This window comes from Panicum hallii, chromosome 2, assembly GCF_002211085.1.
Source record: "Panicum hallii strain FIL2 chromosome 2, PHallii_v3.1, whole genome shotgun sequence".
Lineage (NCBI taxonomy): Eukaryota > Viridiplantae > Streptophyta > Magnoliopsida > Poales > Poaceae > Panicum > Panicum hallii.
The window spans coordinates 40,763,543-40,774,598 of NC_038043.1; the positions used below are offsets into that span (position 1 = coordinate 40,763,543).

Genomic DNA, 11,056 nt, shown 5'->3' on the forward strand with positions numbered 1-11,056 from the left:
ATTTTTGTCAATCTTCTGAAGACATCAAATACCACCAGGTCACTTCCAACACATGTCAGTATGTCACTAGCATCGTTTTCACGTCCTGAAGATATCTTTACCATGTACAGACAAGTAGGAAGCAAGACGCTTGGCAAGAATTATCTAGAAGCTTAGGCAAGCTGAAAGTTTCTAGTGGTCCTGCAGCATGGTTTCTCCTGTCCTTTTGTAGGGAACACTGATAGTGTTCTGTGGATTGTATTTTTTAAAAAAAATAATCGCAATATCATCATTTCACGAATCAACCATATAGCAGGCTGGTCCTGATGGTCTAGTTCTAATGGTCTACCTGACAATAATTTCAACTGAATATACACAAGAACTGCTTCACCTGAACCTGACGCTACCTTCAGCAAGCAACAGTGGACCAAGGTAAGACAGGCAACGGCAACAATTGAACATTTCTTTCTGAATATTCAGCAGGCAAAAGTGGAAGAAATTCAGTTCAGGCAATTGAATATGCAAAAAAAAAGTTTGATTTCAAGTGCCAGAGTGCACTGGCAGGCTAAAATGCAATGGCATAAATCCTTACTCGGACTTGCACTAAATCTTCATCCAGACTTGCAGCAAGTTTTTGCAACAAGCAAGCTGCGGAGCCGTGGATGAATACATACTATATGATGCTACGGAAACGTTCAAATCACAATTGGTAACAGGAGGGGCTAGGAACAGGCAAATGACTGAGGGGGTGTTTGGATCCGTTGATTTATTTTTAGCCCGTGTTACGTTGAATATTTATATGCCAATTAGAGGGGACTAAATATGATCTAACTATAAAACCAATTGCATATATGGAGACTAATTTACGAGACGAATCTATTAAGCATAATTAATCCATCATTAGCACATATTTACTGTAGCACAATATTATCAAATTATAGACTAATTAGGCTTAATAGATTCGTCTCGTGAATTAGTCTTCATTTATACAATTGATTTTATAATTAATTTATATTTAATACTTTTAATTATTATCAAATATTCAATGTGATGGGACGGTAACCAAATAGGGTCTGAACCTAGCACAGCCTAGTGCCTTTTTTTTTATAAACAGCCTAGTGCCTTTGAGAAGGAATAAAACATGACAGACTGATTCTGGCCTTCTGGGTTTTCCCAGTTTAACCGGGGACGGCTAGCCCAAGACCACAATAAAGGCCCAAAAAAGCCCAAGGCCTGCCAGATAAGCCCTCCCTATCCCTTCGGCGGCATCTCCTTCCCTTCCTCGCAAGCTCCTCTCTCCACTCCCATGGCGCTGCTGTTGCCACCTCCCGCCCTCTCACCCAAGCCCCCCTTCCCCTCCGCTCCCCGATCAGCTAGGCTGCCCCGCGTAAGATGCACCAGGATCACCACCGACACCGCAAGCTTATCCTCCCCTCCTCCGGCTTCGGCGTCTTCTCCCTCGACCTCCTCGCCGGCGGCGTCGGACGTCGCTGTTGGAGGGAAGGGTAAGAAGAAGAGGAGACCACTCAAGCCGAGCTTTGAGGATCAGGCCCTCCGACGCTGGTCCGCCAGGGCGCCCTCCAAGCGTGTCTCCGTGCCCTGGGAGCAGCAGTCGCCGCCGCCGCCGCCGCCGCACCAGGCTGACCGGGAAAGAGGCTCAAGCGCTACGTTGCGGTCCATCGTGGACTACTTCGCTGGCGGATCCTCCGGCGATGACAGCGAGCGAGAAGAGAAAGGGGCGGGCGACACCGCAGCGGTCCGGGCTGAAGCGGCGCAGGACCAGGACGATGGGCCACATTTCCGGCCGAGCTATCTGCTTGGGAACAAGCCAGTCTCTGCGCCGTGGATGCACGGTGAAGAATCAACCAATGAGCAGTGGGTTTCCGGTTCGGTGGCTGAAGGGGAGGAAGGGGTGGACATGGATGACATTTCTGATGATGAACTGGGCTTGGCAGAAGGAGATGATGAGGAACTGGACCGTGGTGATGAGCTCCTTAATGAGAGTTCAGAAGAGGAATGGTATGAGGATTATGTCGTACCGACTGCGAATTCTTCCTATGGGAGGGATTTGGTAGTGGACAGAGGTTATAATGTCGGTGGGTCTGATACGAGTATGAGGCGGGGCAGTGTAAACAGCATTGTTAAAACCTTGAGGAGTTCAATGGAGGAAAGTAGTCCAAATGTCACAATTGAACAGTCTAATGCGGAAGATTTCGTCCAGAAGCTGGGTCCTGTGCTCCTACCATGGGAAAGGGAGGAGGAAGATGATGAGGTGTTCGGTGGTGGCAAGGTGGGGAGGCACAGCAATACTGAGCTGGCGGATAGGACTATCCCAGAGCATGAGCTGCGGAGGCTCAGGGATGCGGCATTAAGGATGAAGGAGAGGATAAAGGTTGGACCAGGAGGGGTTACTCAGGACATTGTGGAGAACATCCACAGGAAATGGAAAGTGGATGAGGTTGTCAAGATGAGGTTTGAAGGCCCTCCGAGCCTGAACATGAAGAGAGCTCATGATTTACTAGAGGTACCTAATTTTATGGTTCATTCATGTTTATGAGCTATTTTTTCAATCCAATAAAAAATGGTTTGCATTTATGATCTTGCTTTTGTCAATCAGGATAGGACTGGAGGAATTGTTATATGGAGGTCAGGGAGATCAGTTGTGTTGTATAGGGGAATGAACTACAACCTTCAATGTGTGCAGTCATATGCGAAATTTACAGAAATTGATTCTGATAAGGAAGTTGCTGATGCTAATAGTGCTGTACCGATCCATGGAGGTCACAACTCGCATAAGTCAAGGGCAGATGGTGTGAAGCGCTCAACATCTAGTGGCAATTTCTCTCAAGAACTAGAAGACACACAAGCATTTGATATTGATGCCTTCTTGGATCAGTTGGGACCACGGTTCAAGGATTGGTCTGGTCGCAGCCCTATCCCTGTTGATGCTGACTTGCTTCCTGGTGTAGTACCTGGCTACAAACCACCATTTAGAATACTTCCCTACAAGATTAAGAGCACTCTAAGAGATAAGGAAATGACAGCTCTACGTAGGCTTGCAAGGCAAACTGCTCCTCATTTCGCTCTAGGTATTGGAGTTGTATCTGAATTGCTTGCTTCTACCAAATATTACTCAATCTTCAATTCATTTGAACCCTTTGTATGTACTTGTCGGTGGACAGGGAGAAACAGAGAGCACCAAGGCTTAGCTGCTGCTATGGTTAAATTATGGGAGAAAAGTGCTATTGCAAAGATTGCCATCAAGAGAGGGGTCCCAAACACATGCAATGACAGAATGGCAGAAGAAATCAAGGTAAAGCTGTATAAAGTTTCAGTACATGTCACATTTTATCTGTTAGCTCAGCTGCATGCTTATTGTATGATTAAGTAACTTCTGAATCTAATAACTGTATATGAGGATTACCTGCTTAAAATCATATAAGTTCGTTTATATGCATCTATTCTGCTCTTGCTCTACTATCTTGTAATGATCCAACATCTGGCCATTGGATCCTAGGATTTGTCTCATGCTTAGCCATGAAAAAGTATGGTTGCTGAGGAAGCAATGAGACACAATTTTGCACAGAGCACTGTAGACCATCCGCTGATTGATCTTTTGCGGTATGATTTTTTGCTGTTCCATGCTAATTTTCTCCTCTGGTTTGTCTGAATCATTTAATTACCTACTTTGATTGATTGCCACACATGGCTGATGATCAACTTCCAAATTTTGGTCATTGAATTCTTGCTGCATATTGCACCCCGTGCGTGTTTTGAGTCTGTGTAATAAAACACTTGCAGAAATTGACAGGAGGAGTGCTCTTGTCAAGGAATAAGGAATACATTATCTTCTACAGGGGCAATGATTTCATAACACCTAAAGTAAGGCAGGTCTTGGTGGAGAAGCAAGAACAATCCATTACTCAACAGGACGACGAAGAACTGGCTCGTCTTAAAGCATCAGCCTCAATTACAACCATCCCCAATGAATTGAAGGGCCCTCTAGTTGCTGGCACTCTTGCAGAAACCACAGAAGCAAAATCTCGATGGGGAGACTCACTTAATGACAAGCAGAGGGAAGAGGAGATGAAGCGTTTGGCTTTGATGAAGCACACTTCTCTTTTGAATAACTTGAAGAGAAAACTGATTTTAGTATGTTTTTCAAAATCTCTACCTGGAACAAAGTTTCCATATTTCAATTTTCATCATTCATATATTTCCACTCTCTATTTAGAAGATGTTATTGCAACTATTGAGCATAATAATTATATGTTTATATTAATTTTTTTGTACTTTTAGGCAAAAACAAAAGTTGCAAAAGCAGAGAGGGCTTTAGCGAAAGTTCAGGAATTTCTCTCTCCGGCAGAGCTTCCAACTGATTTGGAAACAGTTACAGATGAGGAGCGTTTCCTATTTCGCAGAATTGGCCTCAAAATGAGGGCCTTTTTGATGCTTGGTATTGCTGATGCTTCTCACTATACAGCTGCAATATACTAGAATTCATGAGATGAACATCTGGTGATCCACATCTATTTACTAAAATTTCACAGGCAGACGAGAAGTTTTTGATGGAACTGTGCAAAACATGCACTTGCATTGGAAGCATCGAGAATTGGTTAAAATTATTGTCAGGGGAAAGAGCTTTGCACAAGTGAAGCATATTGCAATCTCTCTAGAAGCTGAGAGTGAAGGTGTTCTCATTTCAGTTGACAAGACAACTAAAGGATATGCAATCATTTTCTACCGGGGTAAAAACTACAGGCGACCCGAAATCATGAAGCCTAGGAATCTATTAACAAGGAGACAAGCATTGGCGCGTTCTATAGAGCTCCAAAGGCGGGAGGTAACTTCACTGCACTGTGAACTCTGCTCTTCCATTTTTCCTTTTTGTGTAAGTTGTATTTACCTCTTATTCACTGGATGGGCTGAATTTTCAGGCGTTAAAGCATCATATCTCAAGTCTGCAAAACAAGATCTGGAAGTTGAATACGCAACTTGTAGGGCATTCAGTTCCTTGGATCTGAGTTTTCTTATACTTTCTTGTTCAACTCACTTGTGATAATACCTTTTCTATGTTTACCATCATCAGGTACAGATGAAGGCGGCCAAGGAAAAAGAGGATTCGAAGCTACTTCAAACAGTTGAGGATGACCTTTCATCGGACGATGTTGATGTAGAGGTAAGGCTAATATATGAGGCAAGAGCATCGAATACTTAGATTGCAGAAACAACCTCCTGCATGAGCTCGGAGATTGCTTTTTCCACCAGCAAGATATTTTGTTATAGCTTTATTTTTAATTAAGATGTTCCTTGAGATATTTATCTCAAGGTCTTTTACTTGCCACTGAAAGTTGATAGGAGATGCTTCGATTCCAGGATGAAGGGGAGGAGGCCTATTTACAAACTTACAGCAGCGACGAAGAAGAGGATGCTGACGGTGATTCCAATGAATATCTTTGAACCAGTGTGGTTTTAATCTTTTTGTGCGAAAGCGTGACCAGGAGAAAGCAAAATTCAAGGAAGATGTACCTGTGCATGGCTGCAAAATTCAAGGAAGATATCCATGTGCAGGGCTGCAATGCTGCAATCCAGGTAAAGCATCTGGTCCTAAATGTGAGGTGAAATCTAAGGTCCATCTTACAACACAGCCAGACATGGTGACTCTTTAAGTCCTGACAGCAACCTTGCTTTGATGGAACCAAATGAGGCTGGAACTTCACCCTCGCATTGTTTGCAAGCAGTTGCCCTGGTTGTGTTGTCTATTGCCGGCATCGCATTCTACAATTAGATATGGTCCCCATCAAATATGCCCAAGCTGTCTATCTATGCTGGTGGAAGCATTGACTGTCGAGTTGTAAAATCTTCCTTCCTCTTGCCTGTATCTTACTTAGCAGCTCCTGTAAGTCATTCATTGATGACTAAGTATGTTCTCTAGGTTCTGCGCCTAGAGGCATTTTTTCCCCCAAACGCGCAAGAGAACTGCGGATCAATATATTAAGAAGAAGAAAAATGGAGGTAAAGAGGCCCCAGAACAAAAGGTTACAGGAAAAAGCACTCTAAGCTATCTCTCTTAAACACTAAAAAACAGGACCAAAAACACGGGACCAGACTAAATGGTAGGAGCCAGGGCGATAAGATAAGAAACTCCCTCGACCCCCAGCTACAGACCATTGCTGCGCTGCTTCTTTGAAATCCGAGACGACCCTGATCAGGCTAGGAGTGCGTTCATAAAAAACACAATGGTTACGGTGCTTCCAAAGGGACCAGGCATCTAGGATAATGATGGCGTTAAGCCCCTTTTGTATGTGACCAGAAACTCTGCTACTTGCCCCAGCCCACCAATCTTCAAAGCTCAGATCATTTAAATGTGGGGCAAGGACTTCTAGACCAACTTGTTGTAGTATGTTAAACCACATTTGACGGGTGAAGGAAAAAAAATAAGTAGGTGGTCTATTGTTTCTTCAGCCTGGTCACACAGTGGACACTTTGTAGGATGAGGAAATTCTCTTCTTGTCAGTCGATCTATTGTCCAGCATCTTTTATGAGCTACTATCCGTGTGGAAAACTTGCATTTCACAAGGTCCAGCTCTTCCAAATTCTATTCCAAGGATTGAAATGGATGGCCCCAATAAATAAAGCTTTATAGGCTGACTTTGTGGAGTAATCGCTTGCAATACATGTACTTATTTCACGAAGAGAAACATTGCAAAGATACAAAGTGTAGCTTAGCCATTGCATTGATCTGATGTTAATCTTTTTTAATGAATAATTTGTATTTATAAGACTAGTTTCAGTGTATGGTTTTACCGCATAGTTACCAGAACTGAAAACTTGGTAACCAAAGCGGAGGAGTGTTATGGTGATGAAACTCCTATCTCATCACTCTCTCCCTCTTCTCTCTTCATAATCATCCTACTATGTCAGCAAATTTGCTGACATGGTACAACATTTAATGTCCATAAAATTCTTTATGAAATCCGCTCTGAGACTGGTTCAAGGGTAAACATAGGGGCATGTAGGTGAACTTTTGCGTACTGTGTTTCGAAACAATATACTTGTATAATTTAGAGCATGTTTGCATGGGCTAAAATTAGGTGCTCAACTTTAACATATATTAGCACTTATATCTTTTGCTAAAATTTTTAAATCTTAGCTAAAGTTTAGCCCACTCCATTAACACTCATGTTTGGGATGTAATAGTGCTAAACTTTAGCACTTTAGGATATTAGCGCTTGGATCCAAACACCCCCTTGTGTGAACTCTGAACAGCACTTCCATTGCGCATGATATCCACGGGCACATGAGGACTCCTATATAACTTGTGGAGGCCGGTTAAGCAATTTAACTTTAAAGCCCATTAAGTGCAAATTAAAGATCTAAATTTTAATATTTTATAATACTAGGTTCAACATTTATGGAAAAATAATTTCACATTTGAAAATAATAGATTCAACATTTTCCAAAAACACATTGTAACATTGTAACATTTTAGAGAAAGTACTACATTCAATACTTTTTTTTACAAACTATCTCAACATCTCAAGAGAAAACATTCGACATTTACCAATACCTAAACCAACATTTTTCTAAATATGGATCCTTCACAGCTGCTTCTCCGCCAATGGCGGCGGCGCGCGGCGGAGGCGCAGATAGAGGAGCGCGGGCGGCGGCAGTTGGACAGCCGCGGCGACAGCGCACAGCCCCAGTAGCAACGGGGCACGCGGGGCAGCCGCGGCGAGGGGCGCGCGGCCAGCAGCAGCCTCGACGGCGGCGTGCGCTGGGGCCACCAACGGCAGCGCGCGGACGCCCGGTTGTGGGCACCGAGCAACAGCAGTAATGGTGGTGGCGGCAGGCGTACGGCAGGTGGAGGCGTGGATTGCGGAGGCAACGAATCGGACGGAGGAAAATTATTTGTACGGATCTCCAACAGTGGAAGTCATTGTCAAGACCGGCTACAGTACCGCTTCGGCCTGGTTTCGGAGTTCTGGCCCATGGGCCTATCGTGTTAACGGCTTTTACTGTTATTGATCCAGCCCATGTAACGAGTTTTGACCTTTGTTAGCGTCGTCACTATGATCGTTAATGCCTAGCAATAGGTTTTCTGTACGGTATTTTTTATGTCATATATAAATTCACAAACGTGCCGAATACCATTGTAATATTTTATCCATAAATAACCTTAGATATTGTATTTATATTTTCGCAGGGAAAACGACGGTTATAGAATAAGCAGGTTCATCATATCTTAGTTGAGTATTCTATTGTATAAATAGGGTAAGACAAATATTAATAATAAGATAGTGTGACACACAAGTCACTCAACCTCAAACTCAAGCAAAGACATAGATAAAGATATAGATAGGGAGAAAGGAAGAACAAAGCTACTCGAGATTTATGTACTTCTAACTTGATATACTATACACTCATACATATACATATGATTATCCTCAATTCTAGACTTCCAGTACCGGAAGAATCACACATGACTGGCAGAGGAGCCACCAGACAACTCATCAACTTAATGAACCTCTAGCCACTACCCGAACGGGGAGGGTTATGCTGGACGGATAAGGCTGTCACCACCTACTGCCTACCTCTTCAAACCATGGGATAGGACCGCATCGAGCAACACTACCTAGCCCAGACACCACGTCTACGCTAACGAGGGATACGCTAGCATCCTGCGCGGAGCCCCCACCCTCCGGGTAGACACACATCACACTAGAGTAAACATACCAATATAGGAATTATTGTTGTGGCACTAGATTTACTCTTCTAATCATGCAAGGCATAAGGTACAAGTATAAATTAATTATAGCATATATGTCTGACACCGCAGAATATAAATTATGCGAATATATAAATCTAGGAGATGATTCTATTAAAGATATTCGAGAATAACAAAGGAAAGGAAGAGATAAACCCATACCGAATACTTCTAGACAACCTCTGGAACCCGAAGAAGAGCTAATTGAGACTAAACTCCACTAACCTATGGATTAAGCAGGAGAGAAACTTAAGAGCGAGCAACTTGAGGTGTGTCTTCATTTCTACCCCCTCCCCTCTCTCGGCCGGCAATCGAGAGGAGACACTTGGAACCACCATTGGGAGCTAATAAGGAAGCTCCATGTGCAAGGGTTAAGCCGGCGGAGCTCTGGCTGGTTCGGCCAAATCAGGTTGAGCTCCAACCGACCTCAGCCTTTGCTGAGTGACTGACATATGGATCCTGGTGACTGCTGAGCGTGGTTTGGATATATTCTAAGGCGGTTGACTATCTTGGTGGGTTCTTTGATTCATATGAAACTGAATGATGTGTTCTGATTAGTCCATAGCTTTTGCTTTGGATTCAAGGGTACATTTTCTCTCTATTTCTGCTCAATTCCCTGCACAGCTCTATTTTTTAAGAAACACGTGGAAATAATACTATTCTAGATAGTAGAATAAATATGTGTGAAAAAATACTATTTTTTTAATTATATTAACGGTCGAAATCATACCGTAACATGCGTCAATAGTGCCGGCCGCACGCGGCTTGTACAAAGGTTGACCGCCGAAACAGAGACCGCATCGATGAACAAGCTTATGAACTATTCCCCGAACTCTACCCTGAAACTTCCTCTGCTGTTCCCAGTTCCCCAAATTCCTCTCTGATTTGCCTCTTTCTCTCCTAGAATCTGAGCCTGTTCATCACAATTGGTATCCAGAGCCTCCTCCCCCACCGATTACATAGAAATTTTTCTCCCCATTGATGTGATTCGTCGTCCTGGCACCCGCGCGGAAGCCGACGAAAGTTCAACTCCAAATGGAGAACTCCATCGACGACCTCTCGAAGTAGTACGAGGGCTTCGACCTCGTCATGCAGCAGATCCTCGACAAGGATTCCGGCTTGGAGGCGTGGAAGTCGACGGCCAGCGACTCGATGGATGCGCTGCTGAACAAGGCGACAGATACGGCGTCGCTCGGCTCTAGTTGGCGCCACAACCACCACCGCCACCGCCAATGCCTGTTCCACCTCAGCAACCCCCACTACCACCGCCTCCACCAGCGGCGTGGGTCGATCCCTTCGACCTGAATATGGCTCCACCAGGGATGTCGCGCTCACCTGCGACGTCCGCGGAGCAGCCCAGCGGGCACCATTCTGCCACCAACCACTGGGATGTTGGCGGCGGGATCCTTGGATTTCCCCCGTCACGCCCGGTCACGGGTATGTCACCTATGCCAGCTTCCCGTCCAGCTGATCCCCCTACTGATTTGCATCAGAGTTTTCCCCGTGCAAGTCCTCTGTCTAAACTTGAGTTTCCGAAGTTTGATGGCGAGAATCCGCGGTTGTGGAAGGATAGGTGTGAGTTGTACTTTGAGGTGTACTCAGTTAGCGATGCTCTGAAACCCCGTTTTGCCGCCTTGAATTTCACTGGGCCTGCGGCTGCGTGGCTTCAAACGCTAGAGCTCCGAGGTCACGTTCAGAGTTGGGAATCGCTCCACACTGCTGTGTGTACCCGCTTTGACCGTGACCAGTACCAGTTACATATTAAGCAACTCGATAACCTCAAACAAACTGGATCGGTGGCTAACTATCATGCTAAATTTGAGCAACTAGCACACAGCATCCTGCTTTATAACAATGCTTATGATGATGTGTACTTTGTTACTCGTTTTTTGGGAGGTCTGAAGGAAGAAATTAGAGCTCCAATTGCCTTGCATCATCCTCAAAATTTGGATACTGCTAGTGCCTTGGCCTTGTTGCATGAAGAGGAAGTGGAAGCCGCTCGGCGCAAACCTGTCATCAAATCTGAGCACAAAGACATTGTAAGAACTGGTAGTCGGGTTTTCACTACCGGTTATAGAAGGCGATCCTATCACAAGAAGGACGATGCCAAGCTATCTGAGAAGCACCCACCCAATGAGAAATGGGCTAAGATCAAGGCTTCTCGCAAAGCTCAGGATCTGTGTTACACATTTGTGTTTGCCCAACCAAAACTGGGATACCTGGATCATATCATTGTTAGTTTGATTTCAACCCGGATCGGTCCAACGACCGATCCGGATTTGGATACGCGCCCCGATCGGGGGCGCACCG

General features: G+C 44.5%; 1 protein-coding gene across 4 annotated transcripts; it reads left to right on the top strand.

The window, feature by feature from the left end:
* The first annotated feature begins 1,247 nt into the window (after positions 1 to 1,247).
* LOC112880654 (CRM-domain containing factor CFM3, chloroplastic/mitochondrial-like) lies at positions 1,248 to 8,121 on the top strand. 4 transcript variants are annotated; one of them, XR_003226415.1, is made up of 10 exons: positions 1,248 to 2,503; positions 2,597 to 3,068; positions 3,162 to 3,292; positions 3,781 to 4,131; positions 4,279 to 4,435; positions 4,530 to 4,822; positions 4,917 to 4,976; positions 5,069 to 5,158; positions 5,356 to 5,571; positions 7,587 to 8,121. XR_003226415.1 is itself a non-coding variant. In XM_025945384.1 (9 exons), the coding sequence occupies exons 1-9, from the start codon at positions 1,286 to 1,288 to the stop codon at positions 5,437 to 5,439; spliced, it is 2,856 nt and encodes a 951-aa protein (XP_025801169.1). In that variant the 5' UTR covers positions 1,248 to 1,285; the 3' UTR covers positions 5,440 to 5,946. The 4 variants fall into 4 exon arrangements, 1 of the variants encoding a protein (XP_025801169.1); XR_003226416.1 differs by lacking the exon at positions 7,587 to 8,121 and adding an exon at positions 5,650 to 5,943; XR_003226414.1 differs by lacking the exon at positions 7,587 to 8,121 and adding an exon at positions 5,659 to 5,943.
* Positions 8,122 to 11,056: the final 2,935 nt, after the last annotated feature.